The sequence below is a fragment of the Erithacus rubecula genome (genome assembly GCF_903797595.1).
Source record: "Erithacus rubecula genome assembly, chromosome: 11".
In the NCBI taxonomy this organism is placed as follows: domain Eukaryota; kingdom Metazoa; phylum Chordata; class Aves; order Passeriformes; family Muscicapidae; genus Erithacus; species Erithacus rubecula.
The window spans coordinates 8,593,854-8,619,185 of record NC_136663.1 but is presented as its reverse complement, the minus strand read 5'-3'; the positions used below and the strand labels follow the sequence as shown (position 1 = coordinate 8,619,185).

The window sequence follows — 25,332 nt, the reverse complement described above, 5'->3', positions numbered from 1 at the left end:
GTGATCCTTAGGTTTCTGTCCAAGGTTGCTGTATGTGCTACCCCTACACACTGAGTGCATGGAGTATTTAAGGGAGGAGTAAATGGCTTTGCTCCAGCCCCTCACTGGAGCAGGAGCTGTATCTCTTGGTCAGTCTCAGAAAGAAAGTTGTGGTGCTCATTGCATGGCGTGTGACCTTGGTACCAAATTCATCTCAGATTTGGTTCTATCAAGGTTGAGACATAGATACCTGTCTTTGGCACAAGAGAGAATCCAAAAGGCCCATCTATAAAAGCCTGAGAACTCCTATGATACCTCCCTAAAGAGGCTCTTACAGCAACAGTGCATGAACATGACAGCAGTAGCAGGGTGGGATGTATGTACAGGGCTGTGAGATAAATGGAAACTCAGACTGACAAGGAGCTTTCACTATTCACTTCCTATCACAATTCCACCATTGTCTGCTCCTTCTCTTTGATGTCTGGTTAAAGAGACATCACTGAAACCCAGAATGGGGGCAGCAGGTGCTGTATGATCATTATGGACAGTTGCTTATACTGTGTGATACATAAGGCAGCTGGGGGAATGTTGGATGTACTTGGAGATTAATTTCCTTTGGGGATTTTATGTCTTTTGCATAGCCCCAGTTAATTCATCAAAACGAGCATCTGAGGCTGCAGCTTCTTCCTGGGGAATGCTGCTCTTCCCTGCAGGAGTACCCAAAATGCATGTGCAAAGGTGGGTCAGAAAAGGAGGGAGGATTTTCAGCATGTCTTCCTGCAATACCACTGAGGAACATGGTGCTTGGCAGGAAATATGAGATGTCACCACTGTGGTCAGGAGCAGCTACAGCTTAGGTCAGGATGTTTGCACACAGGCCAAGGATCCACATGGGATGGAGGTGCTATGGGATCACATTATGGAGGGGATGTTGTTGGCTGAGCATCTCTCTGCTTGCTGGAGATGTTTGCATTGCCAGGAGGTTTTAAAATAATTTGATTAAATTAGGATTTTGAGTGGAAAGCTGTCTGAATCTAGTCTTTTGCCCTGGGATTTTAATGAAGTCTTCCCAGGGGTGTGAGCAGGATTGATGTTCCTGCCCGTGTCCCGCCGTTCCCGGTGGCTCTTTCCGAGCCAGCAGCTGTGTCCCAGCAGGAGCAGGTGCTCAAGTGCTCGAGCCGGCTCCGGCAGGAGGGGAGGGTTGGATGCTGGAGCGCTGTGCTGGGAGCCACTGCAGCCAGATGTCTGGGCAAACACAGCCAGGAAGGAGCTCCCCACACAGTGGTGCTCTGGCATTAATTTACCATCAGTAATGCAAGAGTGGGTTATGACTTTTTTCTTCCTGGAGAAAGTATTCCAGCCACTAGCTCAGATATTCAAGACCTTCGGTGATGTACGAGTGGTTTTCTTCTAAACAAACACAGCTTAACCTTTGAATTTTATTAAATCTATCAGAGATGTGTAAGCTGAGAAACTTCTCTGGAAAAACAGGTATTTTGCTTTAATTTTGAGATGCTGTGTGACACAGCAAAAGTGTTGTTCTTTCACCTGCTGGCCTCAGAGCAAGTATCAGAGGGGAGGCTGGCTCCTTCCTCAGACAATGGGAATGGTTTGGAGGTGAAGCAGTTGCCCAAGCTCACATGGTGACTTGGTGGCAGAGCTGGCAGGACTTCATCTGGTTCCTCTGCCAATTCAGTGCCCTGGGCCAGTGCTGACTGTTCTCTTAATCTCATGTTTATGACTGCTGTTGAATAAGAACTGGTGGTGCTTTGTTTCTGCAGTGTATTGCTGGCCCAGTTAAGAACAGGGGGTTTTTATCCAGGTTCCCCATCAGATATGTCTCACAATTCAGCCCAGGAGGGCTGAACTGTAGCCAGCACATCTCTGCAGTGCAGAAGCAATTGGTGTGTTTCACAAGTAGCCTCTCTCCCCATTCTTTTCAGTTCTTGGGCTTGCCTGTATGTGCCATGACTGAGCCAGTGCTATCCCATGGAAGTCCCTCCTGCTTACCTGGGACAGTGGACAGTACATTATCAGACCTTCCAAATTGCTTGGCTTTTTCTGTTGATTGAATCCAGTTGGTGATCAGCCATTGTAGAATAGGGGTGAGCTGGATGTCATCACATGCTGACCTGCAAGCAAGGTGAAGGTGTTTGCAAGCACTCCAAATTCACACATGAAGTATAAATCTCTTGGTTCCGTGATTAGCTGCTCACAGATGGGTCTTGCCCTTGCCTTGTGATAGACAGCCTGGTGTCATCTGCTCATGGGGACCTCAGACAGTGCCAAATAGCATGTCCAGGGGAAATAGAGGGCATCTGTGTTGGCTTACTGTGGTGGAATGTGTACCAAATGTGATGATGGTAGATGAGGTGAACAGAGGATTCAGTGCTTGATCCAGCTGAGCAAGCTGCTCACTGGTATTTTTGAGGTTGATAAGGAGAGTAGTGGCTTCTGCTGGCTATATTGAAAAAGGTTCACAATGGAAAAACTGGTTCTTAATGAAGCAGAAACAAACTGGTTCTTCAGTGTCTCTGATAGCAAGATAAATAAAACCCAGGAAAACACATGTTTGTGTAGAGGTGCATGTGGGGTGAGTACTGGGAGGAAATTCTTATATTACATTTTCTGCTGAGGGAACAATCCTTGCTCTGAGAGTCTTGCCCTCCACTTGATGGTGTTTTTCTTCTCTGGTGATGAACAGACGTCATCAGAAAGTCTCTTGCTGTTCCAGATTCTGTTTATCACGTATTTGAACAAAGACTTGACAAGGGTTTTTTTTTCAGGTATTAATTATAGTTGACTGCATGGCTAATCCATCATCCTCTTTAGATGGAGTCACTGGTTGTTGACTGATATAACTGTAAATGTGATCAGTCTGCCATAGGTGAAGATGTTGCAGCTTTTTGTCAGAGCCATTTCAGTTTCACCCAACAGTATATAGAAGAAAGGCTAATTGTATAATGGCAAAAGACAAAGTTTGGAAAGAGATGAAAGATTCTGACATTACAGTTCTGTGATTTTTCCTTTCAACTCCAAAGTGAGAAGGGAAAAAATTCATGGCCACAACTCATTTTATCAGGTGTTTCTGGGCATGATCACTCCTTCTGAGTCCTGGATATTTCATCTTTTCTCATTTATAGCGTATGGATGCTGAAGTACAAAGAAGCTCAGGGAGCACCTGTGGTTTTCATAGCCCTCTGAAATGAGACTACAGGAGCCTTAGCCAAGATCTCAGCAGCTGAGCTGAGGACAGAGCTGGTCTTGCCCCATCTGAGGACACCAGTGCCTGCTGAAGTCCACTTTTGGGTTTATCTTTAAAAGTTCCAAGTCCAAGCCCACATCTTCTGAAGTTATATGTCCTGTTAAAGTTTGCAGTGATTCATTTGGAACATTTTGTTGAGCAACCTCTTGGGTTTGTTTTGAAAGCAAGTAGCTTTGAATCTGTCTTGAGTAGTCTGGATCATTTATCTTGCCCTTTTCTGCATCTTCATGTGGTAACAGAGAAGTTGTTTAAGCAAACAAACATAATTCAGAGTATGGATTTCAGTGAATATGGAATTGTGTAAAATGGGAGCATAAAGCATGACATCTCAGATAAGGATTTTGGTCCATGTTGGACTTCTTTCCTTAGGTGGGATTTAAGGAAGACCTCATCCCTGAGTGTGCTCCTTCTTTGTGCAGTTTGCATTCACTTGTGGGAGACACATTCTTTGTCCTTTCCTGCTTCCATCTTGAGACACAAACACCCATCTCTCCCCAAAGTTGTGTATTCACAAGTCACTGCATTGTCAACACCTTAAACCTGCCAGCACTACTAAACTTTGCCCTCTGAAGGAATATTTCTATTTTGGATCTCATCTGATAGCTAATATCTTGCATTTGTGCTAATTAATTGCCAACCAAGCTGGCCACAGTCCATATTGCATGTATGTGATGGGCTGCCATTAAATTGGTGGTCACTTGAAAACTAAGCAAGAGGCAGTGAGAAAGTGTTGGACTCGAGTGGCATGAGGGACTTGAGACACATGGAAGAAACCAGCCATGCAAAATCACTGTGGAGGGGTTTTTGTGGGTAATTCCTTTAACTGGGCTTGAAAAACTTGTTTCTGTCACAGAAATATAAGCAGTTGCTCTTGCTTGGTTTTTTGGTTGTTTTTTTTTTTTTACAAACCAGCCTAGCCTGAGTACAGCAGAATTTAATTTGTGCCATCCTTGACAGTTGAAGTGAACCTGCCCTGTCATGGATTTGATCTGTCTGATCCTGCAGAACTGGGGGGCTGCAGAGCTGTCACTTACTGAGTGTCTCATGGCAATGCTGAAAAATTCACAGTCCTGTGAGTCAGCAGGAGGTTTTGCATTAACTTTAGGGTTATAGTTTCACCTCAGTTTCAAGGTCTCTGTTTTAATCTCAAGACTATACTTGCTTTTCTGAGGAACAAGCGCCTTGATCCAGCTTGCACCTTATTGCTGATTAGCATTTTAGAGTAGAACCTGACCCACAATACTGGGAAATAAAATGCTTAAATAGCTGAAATGAGATTTTAAAAAATAGAATTTATTACATGATTTCTTGGTCATTGATGTGTTTAGCAGGTATAGAAGACAAAATGAGCTAAAACAGGCTTTGGCATTTCAGAAAGTAAGTCATTTTTTCTGTTGCATCATGTATAAACTTTTCCCTACTCTTGTATGTATGGTTGAAATTACTTTGAGGTTTTGAATTCTCACTTCAGCTCCCTGTTTTTTTTTAATTTCCAAACATTACTGAAAGTAAATGCTGTGCTCACATTGCCTTGCTGTTTAGTTGTTGTGTTATTTTTTTTTAAATAATACAGTGGGCAATATATAGGTGGTTAAATGAGTTGGGGAGTTGGTTTCTCATGTTTAGATAGGAGTAAAAGGTAGGTATAGTGATGGATCCATAACACTGTTCCAGGAAAAGCTCCTGACAAATATCCTTTACCCAGGGGGTCAGCCTTGAAATCCTTTGGTAGTGTGGTCATCTCTTTTCAGATTCTCAAGCATTTGTAGTTTAAAGACCATGAACATGGTGCTGTTGCAACCTGCTGAGATAGTGAACAGGTGTGTTTTTTTTTTAAAGTACAAGAAAGTACTCTGAGGTTCTCCATGCTGGAAGAATGCTATTGCTCAGAATCCCAGGAGTTCTCAGATAAAGACTAGAGCAGACAATGAGCACTGGGAGATGCCAGATAGAAATATGGGATCTGAATGGAGTTTCCACAGAGCAGGCCCAGCACAAAAGCCAGTTGGTCTCTACATGCCAGGACCAACAAGGTGTTGTACATTTTTCTTGAGATGGAGAAATCCAGCAGACAGAGGTGTGTTTAACCTGTCCTTGTGTGCCCACTCCATAGGGAGAGATGGATTCTGCTCAGGAGTGAAGTGGATAATCTTCTTTCTTCAGAGTTCACAGCTGTCACCTGCAGCTGAGCTCTGCAGGGGACGCAGGACTTGCCACAACCCCAAGCAGTTGAACAAAGTAACATCACCTGGGCATCATCCCTTCAGGAAAATTGTCTGTAACTTACTTTAGACTCAGCACTGAGGATCAGTGCCTTTGTCATAGTGATGATAAAGCCACAATGATGGCCACAAAACAGTTCAGAAGAGGAAGATTTACTGAAAAGAGCTTGAATGGCCAAGAAATGGATGCTACCTCAGGCTTTTCTCCCTCATTAATTTTCATTGTGAAAGAGGGAAGGGTTTGGAGATGGTTTTTTTTTGTTTGTCTGAAAAAAAAAAGCCCCAAACCTTTCATGTACCTGTTTCCCCAAATGTTTTTAGAACTAGCGTGCGGCTGTACAGTCTGCCTTGTCTCATTAGAAACTGGCTTGATCTTCAGCCTTGGCAGATTCCACAAGAGTCTAAGAGATCTGTTAGAAGGATCAAAGGTGACTCTGTGGTATGAGAGTAGGAATCTCCCAGATTATTGAATGTCAGCTGTGACAGTGCAGTGCCTGGCATGTGTTGTGTTAAGGCTCTGCAGTTATGGCATGCTGGAAATGTAAAACTGGAAAGGGCTTTAGGAGATGATCCTTTCCTTTTCCTGGCAGTAGCAGGAGCTCAGCTGGTGTCCTGTTCCATGTTTGTTGCTGCTGTGTCACTGAGCCTTTGTAGCTGCTGTGACCTCTGTAGCCAGAGCAAGTTGCTCTTGGGGTTGTCTCCATGACTTGCACCTTCCAACCGTGCAGATACAAAGTGTGTGAAGGAAGTTGCTGTTGGACCTGTCCCTCACGTGTCCCCAATTAGTCATTGCCTGGAATCTGAAATGCTGAAAGCCTGCAGAAACCTTGCAGGGAGCTCAGCTGAGTGTGCCAAGGTCCTCTGGGGTAGAGTTCAGCAGTCTGAAGGGCTCACCTGTTTACAGCAAGGTTGTCACGCAGAGTGACTCACTCGAGATTATCTTTGATGTCATGGTGTGTTTTTTTCCCATTACATTGACAGGACAGTTGGTCAGAGCATGGTAATAATGTGGGTTTGAGCCCCCTATGGGCCATTCACTTCAGTGCTGGACTTGGTGATCCTTGTCGATCTCTTCCAGCTTGGAATATTCTGTGATCCTGTGACAACCTGCTGGCTGCAGTTGTGATGGGGCTGCAGAGCAGTGCCAGAGTGTGAGATGCCCTCTTGTGCAGTCTGGACAGCACAGCTGGATGCTCCTATGGCTTGTGGCATCTCCATGGGCAAGTGGCACAGCTGAGCCCACCAGTGTGGACAAAGACTAGCATGGACTTTTGTTCCTCATTTTTAAGTGAGGATTTCAGCTTTAGGTTGGGTTTATGGAAAGCAGCGTGAGGTTTGTTTTACAGAAGGAAAAAAAAATAGTCTTTTCAAAAAGTAATTTGTTTCTGCTTTCTGTGAGCAAGGCTTCCAAACGGACTCGGTCAGTTCTGCAGTATGATCAACAGGACTGGAAAAAAATACCAAGTGAAGTAACACAGTGGCTGTGGTAAACATGAACTGGGGCCTTGGAAGTAGCTAATGGCATACCACAAAAGAGTCTCCTTTCACCCACCACGGACGGTGCCAGCAGCAAGCGCTGCCAGCGCTGGCGTCTAGCAGAGGAAAGCATCATTTGGCTCCCTTTTGGATTTCATTACTCTTCCTGCACTCCCTCCTGCTCACAGCAAAAGCCTTTCCAGTTGTAAAGCAGTGAATTAAGTGCCTTGGTGTCAGTGATGGATGAGGCGCTTTCTCCCCGTTCAAAGCGCGAGCGGTGCCGCTGAATGCGGGGCGGCCGAGTTGAAAAGTCCAGGCGGAACAGGGGAGCCCGTGTGGTGACCCAGCTGTCAGGCAGGACACCCTGGGGACAGCTCCCACTGCTGTCCTGGGAGGGGGGAACAAAACCCACTCTCAGCACGCTCGCCTGGCCTCGAGGCTCTTATTCTGTCTGTGTCCTGCGCACAATGGGCTCGGGCACATCCCTGAGCACAGCAGCCGTTTGTGCGGGTGCAGGGAGCCTCAAAGGCTTTCACAGGGAGCTGCTCCAGCCTGCACAAAGCAGGGTTACCACGCTGGTACTTGGGAGATCTCCTTTCAGCCCTCCATGGCTAATCATATTAAAGGTGACCTCGTGGGCAGCGCTCTCCATTGTTGCCATATGTTTTGTCCAGTGCTTGAATGATGTTGTGCATTGGAATGTATTCATGCATCGCCTAATTTAATCACCAGCCTTAATCCCCTCTCCTGTTCTACACCCTTAGAATTTACTGGCTTCTTTCTAGCCTCCTGTGAATTGTTTGGGTCTCCTTCATAAGCTAATTCTGATGCCTGGAGATATTTTTATTTATTTAGTTAGTTAGTTTCAGAAAGTATTTAAAAATATAATCTCAACTATAAGCCAAACAGCCTCTCCGAAGGGAGAGCAAGCACAGTGGATGCTATAGCAGGCTGATCCTTTTTCCCTGTGATCTTTTCCTTCCAGCTTTTCCATAGAGAAATTAGGGATTAGGCTCATGGGTTTAAAAAAATAAAAATACTACGAATGGAAAAATGACTGAAAAAGCGGTGTGTCTCCTTTTAATATTGTTGGAATAAATAACTGATTTTAAGAACTTGAGTGTCTCTGTAAAATATGGTGTTGGTTTCTGCCTTTAAAATGTACTGCTTTGGTATGGACAACTCCTGTTCCAGGGCTGACTGGACAAAATTAACCCAACAAAGACCCAAGTCCATCAAGCTGGGAAAACTGGAAAGCCTGATTTATGCAAGATTACTGCAAAACTCAGAAAGCTCTGCAAAAGAGCTGCTGTGCTCCATAGCAGACAGGCAGTTCTAGAGAGCAGACCTTTGCAGAATGTCATAAGGATAATTTCTAAATGTTTTGGTAAGATTTCCCTGCTCCAGCTGATGCTGCATTGTGGAGGGGTATGTTAAAAATAGGAATTTGAGATTCAGTTGTATTGTGACTTGCTCTAGGCGTGGATGGGAGCAGTCCTGGCAAGGGAAGGCTGTGATGAGATTTTAGGGTGGTACACAGTCAGGTTGCTTGTATGCTGAACTCTCAGGTGGGCAGGAAACCTTACACTTGCTGAGGCAGATTGTTAAATAAACAACCTCATTCTTTGGTTCAGCTTTTAGATTCTCCTGCTGCACATTCAGCATGCTGGTACCCACACCTCTGAGCAGTGGAATGCATCCTGGATGTCTTTGAAACCTTAAACAGAGATTGCACCTGAATTACAGCTTTGAGTTTTGCTCTGTGTGTGAGTGTGCACAGGCACATGTGAGATCCCTGCAGCCAGGCTCTCACACATCTTGCTGAGCTTCTCTGACTCTGCTATGTTTTAGGTTTGATGGGAGGAGGGAGTGATGACATAAAAGGTTGCAGATTTGTGGCTGGTTTTAAAAACAGTTTTAATATATTATGTATATTCATTTTAAAGAAATGCAATACTGCTTGGAAACCACAGCTACTGAACATAAACCACATTGAGCCCCTTAACATAGATTTAGTCACAGTGCAAAACAAAGGATGTAACAGCCTGCTGTGCATTAAGACTGGAAGAAGATTCCCTGATCCTGCCCCCTACACTCCAACTCAGGGATCCACAGCAGCATCACAGGTTCTGACATCAATTTGGCCCCACAAAAATGGTACAGAATTTACACCTTTTCAGTGTGAACCTTGCCAGAGCCCTTTTTGAAGTGCCTACATGCAGAATTTGCCTCTCAGCTGAAGCACAGCTGTGTGGGAGCCAGAGGACAGCTGGCCATGGGTTAGCTGGAGAGCAAGGTGCCTGGGACAAGTATCCTGGCCACTGTCCTCTCCTGATTCCTTCTTTTCCTGTGACAAAGGAGCCTGGAGTTTCTAGAAAAATGTGGGCAGGAGCAGGTTGCTGCCAGAAGAATTCAACCATGCCACAACCAGTCTCTTCCCAGGGGAGCCTGGCAGTTGTGCTAACAGCAGCAGCTTTTGTTTCCCTGGGAATGGAGAGGGATGTCTTTGGAAAGCTTTGGATCTCCTATTCATGCACTGAGCAGCTGTGCTTAGACATACCACAGGATTTTGGTGAAGTCATGGAAAGGAGGTCATGGCACATGGCTGACCTGTGCCCAGGGAGGAGAGTGCCAGCACTGCTGTGTGGGATGAGGTTTGGTGTTCTGTGGGATGCAGCCTCAGGAGAAGATGCTCTGCAGATCTGAGTGTTTGTGGCAGGAGATGTCTTCCCATCCCCAAGCTGTAGCAGTGTCAGGGGGAAAAAGTTTGACCAAGGACACAATGCAGCTGCCTGCAGTCCTGGCAGATTGTAACATGCTGCAAGAAAGTCCAGGTTGTCCCCAGAGACTGAGCAAAGCTTGAGTCAGCAGCACTAGGTCTGGACTTCAGCAGGTCTGTCACAGCAGCAGCCCAAGGGATGGGGGAGAATGGTGTGTCTATCAAACTGAGATGAGTGTGGTGTAATCAGGGAATTCTGCTCTTCATAGTCCCAATTTAATGGGTTGCAGATATAACTAAACCTAGAATTACTGTTGTGATTGCACTTGTTACCTGGTAGAGCTTTTACCATGTCAGCACAGGGGCTGTTCATATTTTAATGGGTTTATCTCTTGTATGGAGGGTATTACAAGCTTTCATGTCTTCCAGTGAGACTCTACGGAAATCCCTCCAGGCGTGAGGCAGTACCTGGGTGCTGAATTTATCTGTGCTCCTGGATTCTCACAGCTCCATTAGAGGCTTAGCAGAGGAAGCAGTTTGCATTAACAAACTTAAGAAAATAGGATTTGCTGTGTTTGATCTGCCCTCAGTTCCCTGTATCCTCCCAATAGCAATGACAAAGACTGAGCACGTTACGGAAAGGTACAAAATAGTCATAGAGAAGACACAAAATAGGCTGATTTGTAAAACATGCATCAGCATCCTCCAGAGCTCATGGGTTGAGGGGAAGTTGTGCTATAGTCAGGTTCAGTAAAAGCCACCAAACCTTTCTTTCCTCCTGCCACATTCCCAGACACATCTGCACCCACAGCTCTTACCTTGCCTTTTCCTGTGACTTGAGCCATTTGAAGACAGCATAGTGTCACATCCTCCTCCAGGAAACCACTGCCATCTGCTCTGTTGCTGGTGTGAGGCTGGGGCAGCTCTCAGAAACCACGTGGTGCTTTGGGAAGGGCTGTTTTCCCCCTCACATTTCATCCAATGTTGCTGGTGTTCTTGATCTGTTTTCCATTAAAGAAACTGCCTGTGGGGCACCATCATGTTTCCCTTGTGTGTGTGTGCCTCAGCAGAGCTGTGCATCCATCAGGAGCTGGATCTCTCTTTGGGAGCTGCTGATTTCTGCCAGGCTCTTCTCTACTGACTGCAGGCCCTGGCAAAGCAGCAGGGCCAAGCATGAAGTTAAACTTCAGGCTGCTTAAACCTGGGGTCACTATGTTAAGTCACTATGTTTTCAGGCATGGCTGTCAGGTGTCTGAAATAATAGCAGTTTGGATAATAACCTGTTACCTTGTAGTACCCTCCAATAACAGCATACCAAGCAGCAAGTTTAGAGTGGGTTTCTACTTGGTTTTGTCACTTTTCATCTAAAGCAAATGTGGAACACACCAATTGCTTTTCTTTCAAGCTCTCATATACCATTTTGGGACAGAAACGCTTTAGGGATCTCTCTCTGATCAGGTTTTGTTTTTCTCTGTCATATCAAGGACTGATATATGGACTTCAACACCACCCAACCTAGGACAAAGCTGGTGTTGGTCCCACAGACCCCTCCAGTCCTGGCTGTGGCTGACCAATGGGCCACAGGTTCCATGGCTGCACAGAAATGCCTTTCTGTGCCTGCTGGCACTGGTCACCTTAGGGGAAATTTTATGTGCCCCCAAGGTTCCTCTCCTTGTTAATGGTGAGAAATACTTCCTTTTTTTTTCGTGTAGCTACTTTAACTTGTGGTTGATCTGTTTGCTGATTTTCAGAGCAGTCAATGTATTTTCTGTTCTGCCAGCCCCTGGTGGATGAGCCAGGGATTCTGAGGCCCAGGATCTGTGTCAGTCCTGGATATCAATGGATGCTGCTGGTGTCATTCTCTCCTCTAGGCTCTGCACCAACTGCAGGTGCCTGTGGGCTTTGGAGCTGTAGTGTCAGCAGCTCCATTCCCACCTCTCTCCTCATGCAGCAGACCCAGGTCTTGCCTGTTCCTGTTCACACCAGTTACAGGTCCCTGTGCTGCTCCCTGGCCTCTGGCTGTTGGCTTCTGCTCTCTCCTAGGGAATTTTAACCCTCTGATAAGTACATGAATCTGAGTGCTGCCCTCCAGCCTTCAACTGCTTAATGGACAGAGAAACTTTACTTGCTATCAACTCTTAATTGTTTGAGAAGGGGCAGTCTTACCTCCCCAGGAGTCTCTGGGGTTGTTTCAAATTCCTCATTGCAAACTACCTTCTTACTAGAGTCTTGATCATCTTCCTCTCCCAAATTCCTGGTTTCCCAAGAGAATTTCCATATCTCTCAAGTAAAGAAGAGACCATTGAGGCTGGGCAAGATGAAATTGCTCCCCTGTTAGCTGTTTTCTTCTAAGCCTGTCATCATCATCATTTTCAAAATGCAAGAATTTTCTGCAGCCCAAAATCTCCTGTCTCAATTGAAGCTGGCAAAGCCCAGCTTATGAAGGTTTTCTTACTGCACAAGGTGAAATCAGTGAAACTGTTTTTTGTCAGAGCATGGATGGGACTGGGACAAAAGAGCTGGGAATGCTTTAAAGGGAGGCTGGGAGACAAGCTCTGAGTAATAGAAAATGAAACAGCCAAGCAGTGAAACTTGGCATATGTCTTGTTAGTGTCACATTTTTTTAATGTGGCATTTCCTAGGGATGTTTTGCTTCTATTTTCAAGTTGTGTAGAAAATTCTTTTAACTTCATTGACAGTTCCCTAGTGGTCTAGGGCATGCAGTGCAGTGTCATAATTTGTTAGCTTCTGAAGAAGGTATTTTTAATCCACAAATTTAAACTCTTCACAATTGTATAATCTGTATTTTAGTTTTGTGGTTTCCTAATCATGCATGCAGAGAATGAGCTCATCCAGTTTATAAAATGAACGGAAGTATTCAGCTCTTCTTTCTAAATGAATCTGGATCCATTTCTTCATGGACTACATCTGAAACCTCCGATGCAGGCAAGTGTGAGTGCTTAAAAATAAACTCATTTGCAGTTTATATTTTTGCCAAGTGGTGAAAGTTGTCTCGTACCCTTTCTTTATAGAAAGGCTCTTCACTTTTGACTTGTAGCTGTGGCATAAAAGCCAAGGGTATGATGCCAGCCTGTTATTTTGGTGTCAGCATCTGCCTGTCTTTGCAAAGGATCCAGCCACAGTTTTCCTGGTTTTGCTGTGCTGCCCCACCACCCATAGCAGAGGCCATCAACAGGACAGCCCTTTTATCTGCTGATGACTTTGCTTTTTCTGTGGCAGGGAGACCCCCTCACTGCATCCCAGGGCTGATGTTTGGAGAGCAAGGGTTGTTGCAGCCTGTGGGATAATTTAGTAGTAGTTTATTGTGGCTTTGGGTCCCAGGCTGGGAACCTTTGGGTTTCCACATTAATTTAAGGGGGAAGAGCTTACTCTTCCATCTGCCATGTCAGGAATTCACTGGTATTTCCCATGTTTTATGCAGCTGTATAATGCAGGCAGCAGCTAAGTAGGTGATAGGATTTATATTTAAAAGTAAAGCAGAGGATTCAGACCAGGATAATACCCAAAATGTGTTTTAGCTCCTTCTCCTAGGCTGGATTGGGGTTTGATTTGACATTGTCCTTAGCCACATGCATGGATCACTGCATGGAGGCAGTTTGCTGGCTAATGTGCTGAGGGCATGGGGCAGCAGGGACAGCTTCAGGAACCTCCAAGAGAATTCAAACCTTCACCTGGAAGTTTTGCTCTTAGGGGTGGGGAAAGGAGCCTCAGTGAGGAGGCAGTAGGTGTGATGTACCAGTTTAGGACCTATTCATGACTTACAACCAGTAGCAACAGTAGTCCCATAATCAGGTGCTGAGATTGGCCAAACATTTGCTGTCTACAAAGCCAGAAAGAAAGGACTGCTCCAACCCAGTGGGAGAAGTAACTTTTTGAGCTGGTAGCAAGTTTCCTTGTCTTTCCTCTTTTTTCCACTGTAGGACTTTTAGTTTGTCCTTTATTACCCCCATCCTGTCCTTACCACATGTTCTTTATCCACTACTCAGGGTCTTTCTCCAGCAATTTTGAGCTGCAGCACAAATAGAAAAGCTCATGGAAGAAGTGCTTTGGTCTCCAGAGCAGCTTCTTTAAGTGAAAACACAGCTGTGAGGTTTGCAGCCTGTGCTGCTGTAAGGGCTCATCCAGCCGGCACAGCCAGCACCGCTGCAGCGCTGCCAGCACGCAGGAATTGGGAAATCCATTGTGAACAAGATTGAGTTTGATGGCCTGCGTGGAGGCAGATGGATGTATTTTTAAGGGATGAGGTGCCAGAAAACTCAGTGATTACGTTACTGGAGCATGGCTCGTTTTTTGTGGTTTTAAAAGTGAGTGTCAGGACTTCAGGACTATTTCTTATTCGGGTCAAAACTGAAGTTTGGGCGGGGCATAAAAACCTGCTTGATGACTAAGTTTATTCTTAAAAAGCTTTCTAGAGCTTGCTGGGGAGGGGAGTCTTTATTCCAACCCAGAGCAGATACCAGTCTTTTTGAACTTCCATGCAAATGGGGTTAAAAAATGATTAAGTGCCCAGGATGAAAAAGAAGCCCTGCCTTTGAGGAGAGTATTTCAATGTGATCTTTAGATGCAGTTCCCTGTTTTTAGTTTTGGAGGCTGGTATTCTGCCTTGCCTCCCTGCCCCGGATGAACTTCTTCTGCTTGAATACCCCCCACATCAGTGGAATTACCTTGACCGGTTCCAACCGAGGCTGCCCTTACGTTGCCCTACAAGTGGGACAGCTCAAATCTGTGACCTGGTTCCTGGGCTGAACCCATAATACCCCTCTGACACAGTGCATGGGGAGAGAAAACTTTTCATCTCATGACAAAGGTTTGATGCTCAGAGCCAAGGCTGGAACAGAGAATCCAAGCCAAGCCATTTACTGAAGGGGCATGCAGAATTTGTCCAGTCAGGTCAATGTAGGGACTGGCAGCGTTTCAGCAGCCAGAAGAGTGCTCTCCATCCTCTGTCCTTGGAGCTACCAGGCTTTATCACATGACTGAGCCCCTAACTGCTGCAGTTCTAAAACATTCTCTACAATGAGGATGGCTGCTGCCTGCACTGAAACCCAGACAAGTCTGGAGGTCCATGACAATGTGAAGCACTGTTTGTTCTTTCTGAAAATCTCTTTTTAGCCTTGGTGGAACAAGCCCCAGGATATAGGGAGCTTCCCCGACACCCCCACCATGGCAGTGGAAGCTGAGGGGCAGCTGCTTCTTCTGCTTCACTCCGATCTGTGTCTCCTACCTGTGCACTGGTTTAGTGTCTGCTCACCTCTGCTGAGGGTGGGGTGAGAGCTTTGGGTGCAGATGAAGCATGTCAGTGTCTGGCAGATGGGGGAACAAGAAGGATCCTGCAATAAGCCAGCTGCATCCTCTGCTGGATTTAAGGATGTAAGAAAGAGAGTGAGAGCATGTTACTAATCCAAAGAGTAGAGTAATTGTACAAACAGGTGTTATGTTTGTACAATTATGTACAAGCCCTCAGTACTGTGGGCTCAGGAGATGACTTTCTTTGAGGTGGCTTTCCTTGAGGAGTGGCAGGCATTACCTTCACCTTGAGCTTGCACCAAACCTCACCAAGGATCTGTGACGGCTTCTGTGTGCTGTGAGTACATTTCTTGCAGCATTAACCAGTTACAGGATAGTTTGCTCACACCTGCTTGGTGCCTTAAATGAGATACTTTCATCCATGGAGTCAACAGCATCCTGCCCATCAAACAATCTGCCCCAGCCCCTTTGAATTTCAGTGCTCTGCTCCTGTTCTGTTCGGGAGTATTGCAGTTGTGTCTGGTGATGAGTGAGCCTATCCATCACTGTATCCAAAGAGATCCAAATTACTCCTTTTGACAGCTCTTATTCACACACCTCTCTGTGCCTCTGACATCTCAATTATTGATGGGGCTCTCCTGGTAGGCAGCCCTCTGTTCTCAGCATGGCTGTGTTCCAGCTCCCGTTCCCATTGAGTTCACGCGCACACCGCGCCGAGCGTTTCTTTATGTGCAGAGCCACTCAAGTGGAAAGGGATCTTTATTAGCATGTGAGCTCCAGGGCTACACAACCAAAGGGGGCAGTGCAAGCCAAATCACACTGCAGTTTGGCACTGGGAAATTTTCTCTCCCCCTCCTCTCCCAGAGAAGCCCAGCAGAGTCTTGTAAAATGAAATTATTTCATATGTTTAATGGTGAAGATCCTTTGATCTGATGAACCTCCCTTGTGATGGGGGTCACCCTGCACTTGCATTTCTCTAAGAAACCCCCCATTGCCTTGCAGGTATAAAATGCAGTATTTTGGGGAGCAGTACCTTGCCCTGTGCTGTGGTATTTGTTTGCTGGTTTTACAGCAAGCTCCTTCTGACAAGGAACACTGACACACACAAAAAGGAGCTTCAAAGCAGCAATGTGGTGTTGGAGCAATGTTGTCAAATTGGTTAAGAGTTAAAGCTGTGCCAGAGGGGTGATTGCAAAAGGCTGCTACTTTTGTAGGGCTTTGTGTATGCAGGAGGTTCTGACATTGCTGCAGCAGAAGTCAGATAGAAGAATGATGAAGTGGTTGTTCACTCCTAACATCTGTCCCAGCCTTGCCCTGCAGCCTTCTGTGATTCAGAAGTAACCAGAGGTTTTGTGTGTGGTAGAATGAAGGCAAAAGGGAAGGGCATCTGCTGGAGGAGATAGGCCCAGGGAGAAGCAGTGCTGTAGGGGTGCAGAGAGCTGGGAAAGGACATTTGGGTTCTGTTTTTGCAGGTCTGTGGCAGCAGGCACTTCTTAGATTAGCTTTAGCATGAGAGAAATAAATCTGTGCTGACCTTCCAAAGCACTGAGGTGCTGGGAGGCATGAGTGCCTTTGCAGTGAGCAGGGCAGTGCAGAAGTGACAGAGTCTGGTCAGTGGAGCTCTCCTGAGGCTCCAGTGGCAGAGAGGATCCACTGCAAGACGTTGAGTGGGTGTGGGCAACCTTGTTAAGCTTAGTAGGAAGTGGTCTCTACATTCCCAGCGTGCTCCCTGCACAGCTAGTCCTTCCCCAGCTGCCGTACCTGCTGTCTTTCCACCCCACTAGGAGTTTTGCTTGAGGGCTTTGTGCTCTCTGCAGAGCCAAATGCCACCAAAGGAGCAAAGGCAGGCAGGCCACTGCCGGTGGCTGCACAGTCAGAGCTTGACTGCTCATTTGAGGGCTGGAATGACTCCTGGTGGCAAGCACAGGTCCCCTCTTCCCCCTCCTGGCTGACGATGACAGTGCATCAGGAGGGCAGATCTTCAGATCTGCATGGCTTGTGAATCAGTGAAAGCACAGCTGCCTTGAGCTTTGGTTGCTGGGACAGACCTTTAGTTACACATCTCTCTGTGTCACAGCCTGACCTGACCTTTCTCTGAGTGTGGTGCTCTTGTCACTGTGGGTGATGGCAACATCCTCTTGGCCTGACAGCATTGACCCAGATGGTCAAACTGTGTATAGACCCCATTTGCCAGGTCTTGCTGGAGCTGGCAGATGATGCAGAGATGGCTGAGCATGCCAAGCAGGGTGTGTTTTATTTGTGTGGAATACCATGAGCAGATAGAGAAGGATTAAAATAACAGAAAATTGAAAACCCATAATCTTTGGGAACTGTAATCTTTCCTTTTGGGGTAGGCAAGTTCCATGGGACCTCGCCCCCCCAGAGAGTGGAAAGGTCACCTTCCCATACCTGGTTGCCCCAAGGCTTTCCCTGGCAGCCTGTAAAAACAAGGCTGTTTTCCTTCCCAGCCCTTTTCCTTCCTTTCTTCCCTCCCCCTGGACTTGTGTCCTTGCACAGAGGTGGTTCCACCCTTGAGCTGTGCTGGGCACCCAGAGCCCAGGTGAGCTATAACCAGAAATGCTCAGTTAATGCAACCCCAAAGCCCACTTAGCTGAGAGCTGCAAACAAGAGCTTCAGGCACTCGTGAGTTTGTCCTGATCAAAATTGTTGTTGAAAGTTTCCAAAGCCACAATTTTGCCAAATATTGCACTTTCTTTTGTGCTTCATCTCCAGTGATTCTGTTCTGCAGTGCCTTTTCCATAAAGAAAAGGACCTCCTGGATCTGTGTCTGCTATAATTGCTGTTCCTTTGGCCTCAGAGGTGCTTCCTGATGTTCTAGCAGGAAAGCTGTAGAAAACCTCACCCAGAAAACATGACTTTAAGCAGTTCCCAATTCCTCCTTCAATTCCCCAAACCAGGGCAGCTCTCCTGGGAGGACTCTGCTTGTGGAGCACATATGACCAGCAAGGTGTTTGCTTGTCTCCCCTGGGGAGGTTCCTTTGTTTCCTGCTGACCTCCTGCTCCCATGTGCCATCATAGCATCAGGAGAGGCTATGATGAGATCTGTGGGATCCACAGCCAGGGGCTTCATGGATCTTGGCCAGAAGCATCCCCAGCCAGCCCTGCTAGTCCTGCCATGGACACTGCTCTTCAAAGTGGATCTGAGTGATCTGCTAAGCTAGTGCAAGGTCAGGGCTTGCGAGAAGGGGAGTGTGGAGAGTGTTAAGAGGTCATTGGTATGAACTGTGATATGTGGACACTTACATTTTGTGGTGTTGCACAAGCTTGTGTTTTAGAATGGCTTACACTGGTAGGAGTGTAGAAATCAAGGGAGCTCAGCTGAATTTGGCCTCAGCCTAGTACTTGGTTCTTAACTCAGTATTCGAGGCAGTGAATTTCTCAATGATTTCATGGCATGCAGTTTTATTTGGGTCAGTGAGAGCACAGTGTATGACTTTGCCACTCTTTAGGGAAGGGAAAATCAGTGCATCATCTAGTGATTCAGCACACAGGGTTTTCTTACAGCCTACAGGAGAAAGATGTTTTAATTCTGTTTGTTCCTGAGCAAGCCATTAATTTGAGTTAGCAATTTTCTTGGAGCCCAGAGGAGAGAAGTCTGTCATCAAATGCAGTGGCTCAACACTGCTCTCTCCTCCTTTCCTTGCTTAAAATGGTTGAGGCTCATCATTAGAAACCTCCTTTGACTTTAGCCCTTATGGTGATCTTCCCAGACCATTTCAAGAGTCCTGCACAATCCAGCACCAGCAATAGCCCTGCTGATAGTAATCTCCATGACCACAAAAATTGCACAAAGACTAGCAGCTACCTCCTCTAAAGGATGCTGCACCTCTTGCCCTCCCTGCTGGCTTCTGGTCAGGGTCTGCAGCTCTTTAGCTCAGCCCAGGGGTTGCATCTCATGGCTGTGAGAGTGGTGACCTGGGGATTCAGCATTCCCCGGGCTAATGAGAAGCTGCTTGCATCTGCAGGGCTGTTGCAGAACTCACTTCTGTGCTGTTTTCTAGGCAGTGCAGTGTATAAAATCACCGAAGACATTCTCAGCAAAAAAAAGCCTCCCCACAGAACCATTCTGTTGCTTGTTGAAAGAGGATTAATTTTTCCCCCTTAATAAAGCAAGCTGGTTTTGAAATCCAAAAACCCTTGCTGAATGCCTTCTTGGAGCTGCAATCAGAGCAGCTTCCAGGTCCCATCACAGCCCGCTGCCGCAGGCGGATCCAAACTGCAAACCCTTCTAACAGCTCTTTAATAACTCTGCACAGAAGGAAAAATCTGTCACCTTTCCCTCTGTGGTTTCTCCTCTGTTCTAATGCACTGGAGGAACGAGATGGAGCCGGGAAAGTTTTCAGAGAAAGACTCGTGGGAACTGCAGCTGCCGCTGGAGAAAGTCGCTCCCGCAGCGCCTGAGGGGAACCGCAGCCCTGGGGAGGGTGGAGTGTGTGGGTGGGTTTGGAGGGCTGAGCTCTTACGACCCGTGCATTTCAGAGGAACCACGAACACTTTATAGTAACAAAGGGTGGAAAAAGCAAGAGGTTTCTGCAATGCATGTGACTTTTCCCTGAGGTTTGGAACCCCACAGTATGTTCCAGGCCACGGTGTTTGCGTGTCAGCCTTGGTGTGTTAAGCTTTCTCCCACAAGCCTTGCTTGAAGTTGTTCTAATGACTGAGAGACTAAAATGTTTTGGTTTTTTTTCTTTCTCTCTCTCTCTTTTCGTTGTCCCACACCCCTTGTCCTCTGTGCAGATGAAGCTGTCGTTTACCTTGGACCAGGAGAGTGGGATGCCTCAGGGCTGTTATATCTATCAGTACCGGGACAGCAACAAGTAAGTCCTGTGGAAGGTTCCACACAGCAAACACAGGGAGCTGCAGTGAAAAGACACTGCCCTGCCTTCTGGCAAAGGGATCACCACTGCTTGCACCACTTAAAAGTAGATTAAAGAAGGCCTCAGGCTTGACCTGAAACTGGAAACAGCTCCTGTAAAGGCCAGTTTCTTCAAAATGCACAAGGCCCTGCAGCCCCCTTTTTTTCCTTTTCTCTAGCTTTTAAAAGCTGCTTTTATTTGTCTAAAAGGCCTACTCTTGGGTACCCCAGGCTCTGGCAGAGCTCACCCAGGCTTTGCCCAGGGATGTTTGCAATTTACACCCTGTTGGTGCTGGGGTGACTCTGAGAGCATGGCCTGGGGGCAAGCACCCAAAAAACTGCTCTGCTTGAAAGCAGAGCCCTCGCCTGTGCTTAGCTAGACCCACACAGCACCCCATTCTCTCTGCTAAAGCTCATGCATGGGTTCACTGAGTGGCCTTTGTGGTACCAGAGCCCCAGTGCAGCCACGTGCTCTGTTTTTGTAAGGTACTATATGATATTCAAGCTTTGGATGTGTTCGGAGCACAGAGTCCTCTATTTCTAGGTATTCTGCCTATTTTTACTAGCTGCTGTAGTGAATTGGCACCCAAGATGTTTTTATTTCAAATCACATTCTCATTATCAAATTGACAGCAGCAGCAGAGTTCAGGATATTTCTGTGTTTGCCCTGAATACCAGCATGTCATAAATCCATGGCCTGTTACTCCACCCATGTAGTTCTGCTTTCTTGCCAGTTATTCAAGTTAACCTAAAAAATGAGAGTATATGAAATTGTCAATGAACAGAACAGTCTGTAATTAGATCTGCTCAGAAACACCAAGGGCAGTCCCAGCAAGGAAGAGGGACATCTGCAAATGCACAGAGCAGTGTCTTAGCTGAGAAATCTTAATATTTAAACAAGAAGGGAGATCATTTGTGGCAGATTCCTTCCTGCCTGTGGGTAGATGATTAGCATGTGGTGCCATCCCAAGTATCCCAGCCCCAGAGCCTTGTGTGAGCAGAGTTGGTTCCTCCAGCACCACCAAGCTCACAGGGCAACGTGCAGTTCAGCGCCAAAGGATAAAATCAGCAAGGGAAGAGCATTTGTTTTTGAGGGTTTTAAAGGCAGTGGCACACAATGGACAGCGAGGAAAAGAAACCCCCCAGACCTGCTGGGCTTTGTTAAGGATGTTTATAGACCAGTGTTTCTAATTGTGTGATGTATATCTCAAAAATCAGCAGCTGTGTTTTTTCTGCCATAGACTCTCCCCAGGCTCCAGTGGGTATTTTCTGCCATTGTTTAAGGAAACTCCAGGGACATGAGTAGAGCTATTTTGTTTAAATGCTAAGGCCAGTAGCAATTCCTCTTGGAAGCCTTGTTGGCTGTGAGAGGTTCAGTGTGTGACAACATAGCTGTGTCACGTTAACAGCTGTTGATTGAGAGATGTATGGCTCTGTCCTGTGTTTCTGGTAAGCAGGGGAGCTGAGCCACCCTTGGCCATGCCAGCCAGGATCATGGCTTGAAAAAATGCATTGTGGGCAGGATGAGTGCAATTCCAAGTACATCCAGACTTTGTGTGTGTGCCTGACAAATCCAAACAGCAATTACACCTCCGTGGATGAATGAAATACTTTGAATTTCATAGCTTGCTTGACCAACCTGGGGAGAGCAGGATCCCATTTCCCAGGGAGAGCCTTTCTAGGTTTGCACACATGCTTCTCCCCCTAAACCCAGTGTGTGCAGGCCAGCACTTCTGACAGTCCTTGGCTGGTGAGCTGAAGCGTGAAGGTCTGTGCTACAGCTGACGCATTCTTGCAGGTAAAATGCCCTTGAGCCAAACATGTGCTTGCCTCTGGTAGTGCCCTGGGTGATTGTGGAGGAGCTCATATGTGCTGCAGCTTAGTTCAGCCAAGCAGAGATTGTTCTTCTCAAGCACTGGGTCTGTCATAGGGTTAATCTGATGTCCACACAGTAACGTGGCACTTGTCACAATAGTTTTTCCTTATAGTAATTTTCTAGGGTAACTTCTAGGGCTTGTGTTCTCCCAAGTGTTGTCAGGCTTTGAGAGTACCCATCAGGACTCAGGGGACAACAGCTCTTCTGCCTCCTAAAGATGTAGCCAGAAGCAGCATGACCTTGGTGTCTACATTGTATTTGTGAACCATTTCTAGCCCAGAGAAGAAGTACTGGTGACGCACTCCAAGCTCATGTGTGGGAAAGACTGGAAATGTGCATCCCAGATCCCAGCTCTCAGCAAAGCATCACACCTGGGAGCTGCTCCAGGTAAAGAGATGTGGCAGGCGTGCAGGTGTGAGAAGCTCTTGAGCAGCAGCTTTAACAGGAGGAAGCTGAGGTGATTCTGGCTGGCAGAAACCCATTCTGACCTGGGGAGTGCAGCCAGTGCCCCAGAGACCTGCATGAGCCAGGCTCAGGGCTCAGTGTCACCCTGGTCACTGAAGGAATGTCCCTTCCCCTCCAAGTGGCAAATGCTGTTCCAAGCTGCAGCCAGATGGGGCCACCGGAGAACAGCGGATATTGGTCTCTCACTTGGAGAACAAAGGACTGCAGCATTGCTGAAAGTGTAATTACCAGAGCAATTAAAATTTCTATTGCTTAGGCTAGAAGTGCAAGTACCATGCAGGCTCTTACAAGGGCAATCAATTGGAATTTGTTCCCTTTAAAATGATAAAACTTTTCCAAGGAAATGTTGTTGCTGCTGACAGCTTTCTGTAGCCTGCCTGCGTGCCTGTCTGCAGGAACATTCATGGGCACAGCACTCGCCCTCTCCACTCTTGCACCCTCAGTGCTGAGCACTTTGGGTGGACTGGACTCAGCAGAACCTTGGAAGTCTTGGAAGCTTTGGATTGAGAGCAGAAGAGGGCAAGCAGCTGCTTGCTCTGCCCTTCCAACCCCTGCTATAATAGATAGGTATCCAGTAGCACTTGGTAGTCCCAGTGGCAGCTTGGAGCTGTGTGGAGGAGCAGGGCTGTCACTGCTCCTGCAGTCACTGGGGTGACCAGGGGACATCACTTCTCTTCTTCCTGCTCAGACCTGGGCATTTTCAGCCCCTAGGCTACCAGTCCTTCCCAGCCTGTCAGTCCTTCCTGGCCCCAGGGGAAGTGGCTTGACCTGACAGAAGCAAGCAGTGTGCTTTCCCATTTTTAAATCATCTTGCTTAAATTCTCCCTGATGGAGATCAGTCAGTAATGGGCAGAGCCCCAGGATGGTGCCCTGAGCTGGGTTGCTGTCCTGCCAGGGGAGCACTGTGCTGTGACACAGGGACACACAATGATGGGTGCTGGGTGACACTTGGAACAGGAGCATACTGTCCACCTTCAGATGGCCCTAGAACAGTGACAGGGAGGGGACAGCCTGCCAGATATCCTGTCAGGTGTTGACACAGCACATGTCAGGTGTTGACAGTGGGACTGGCTTTCTTTCACTGCTCCTTGACACTGGCTGAATTTCTCAGATCCTGCACAGGATCCAATTGCAAAACCCAGCCAGGCAGTAAAAGACCATCAAGTTCATTCACATCCACCATGGCTCATGAATCTTGTCTTACAAGATGCACTCACCAAGTCCCTGCTCCAGGAATGTGATACGGGCTGTGCTGAGGAAGCACCAGCTGCCCACTCTGAGGCCACCCTGGCATGACTGGTGCTGCTCCTGTGGGCTGCCAGGCAGCAGGAAGGATGAGATTCATAAAGGTTATGGCTCAGCATGAAAGACTTCTTCCAGCCTGTGTGCAGGAAGAGCCAAAGCCAATTCAAGATCCCCCTGGAAGAAATTAATTGCAAGGAGTCCAGTGTCTTTTGGCTGTATCCAAGAAATAGAAAATGCAATCTGTTCTCTACACTCACCATCACTATCCAGATGCTTCTCTGGAGATCTCCTAGGCTCTGCCCAGCTACCCGCAGCAAGTCTGATCCTTCAAATGCCTTTGTCTTCCCTCCCAAGGCTCTCTGATAACTGCCACCTTTCTCAGATGATGCAGTGCTCAGGGTCTCTGCCATGCCAGACCCACCAGGGAGGTGTAAATCCCTGTCAAGCATGACACTTTCTTGTCCCCAGCTGGTACTTCTCTAATATGGTTTTCCTGCTCCCTCAGTGTTCAGATTTTGGTCTGTTTTTGAGGCCACTTCCCCACATCCCAGATTCCACCTTTGCTGACAGACCAGCTTGCAGCTCACCAATGAATTTCATTTTAATTCTGTGCTGCAGCTGCGGTTTGTGTCTGGTTTAGGAATTTGTAGTGGGGGGTTTTATGTTCTCTTTAGAGTAATTTCAAAACCCAGAGGAGCAGCATCTTGCATGGAAGCACTTAGAGACCTCTTAGAAAAGCAGCATTGGAGTATTGATCACTTTTTCTCTCTGGGGACCCAGAGTGCTGCAGATTGAGCTGCTGTGCAGTGTAGCCACTTGCGGGCAGCACCACACAACTCTTCAGAATGAGAAGTGAAAAACAGCTCCAGTTGAAAGGAAAAGTGGTGCCCCCTTTTATATAGAGATCAGTGATGTCTGGTACATTGGATTATCACTTAAAACCCCAGGACTTCAAATGCCAGGGTGCATGCACTTCTGATGCTGACAGGCTCATGATACATAATGCTGTTTGGGTTACCAACCAAGCTCTCTCTGCAATCTTTTCATAAGGTGAATGTAATATCTGCAGTGATGTACCCAATGTTACATCAAGAGAGCTAACCTATAATTATGCTGGAATTGTTTGAATGGGTTATTTGTCAGTAACACATTAGCTCACTCCATTTATTGCTTCCATTCAGAACTGCTGCAGTTTTGGTGTAAACAGAGTTTGGGTGGAGGTTTGGGAGGGTTTGTTTTTCTGAAAAAGAGCAAAGCAGAATTGTTTGGAGTTTATTCTTTTTTACTAGATAAGCTGTTGACTGGCAGTGCTTGGAAGAAAATATGTAAAGCAGCTGACACAGCTGCTGATTTGTTTTCAGTGATACTTCCCAGGTGTACAGCTCATGTGTTGGACTTTAGCATGGGCCTGGTTGTTCTGCAGTGAGCTGGCAGGTTTACCATAAGGTGTTTTGTTCCTTTTGAGAAACCGAAGCTTGCAGAGTGAGTTGTTTGCACAAGGAGCTGCTGCACAGCTCACACAGTCCCTGGCTGCCTGACCTGCCCTATTACATGGTTGTTTCATGGTACACATCCCAGTGAAGCAGCACTGCTCCTATTGGTGTAAGGGAACTCTCCTGATGGTGTCTGATTTCCTAGTTAGTGTTCATGCTCTACCCCCCCCCAACCTGCAAGGGAAGTCTCTGAAAGTGGCATCTGCTCCTGCTTATCTCATCTGATAAACTGGAATTTCACGAGGGAAATCCATGTACATGTCCCTTGACATCACAGGCTTGAACAGATGCTTTCTTGCAACAGTTACTCACCTGAAACTTGTGAAATGCTTTGTTTAGATTTCAGAACAAAATAAAATTAATGCAATTATTAGAGGAAAAACCCGAAAGATAAGATAGTGCATTGGAATTTTTCTTTTTATACCATATGCTGTTTTTTCACTGTTGA

General features: G+C 46.7%; 1 protein-coding gene across 2 annotated transcripts in view; it reads left to right on the top strand.

Moving 5' to 3' along the window:
• DIS3L2 (DIS3 like 3'-5' exoribonuclease 2) overlaps positions 1 to 25,332 on the top strand; it is a 184,999-nt gene that overhangs the window by 123,789 nt on the left and 35,878 nt on the right. For both annotated transcript variants that reach the window (XM_079315695.1, XM_079315696.1), the window contains exon 15: positions 19,688 to 19,767. In XM_079315695.1, coding sequence (XP_079171821.1) covers positions 19,688 to 19,767 — 80 coding nt within the window. The remainder of the gene's footprint in view (positions 1 to 19,687; positions 19,768 to 25,332) is intronic.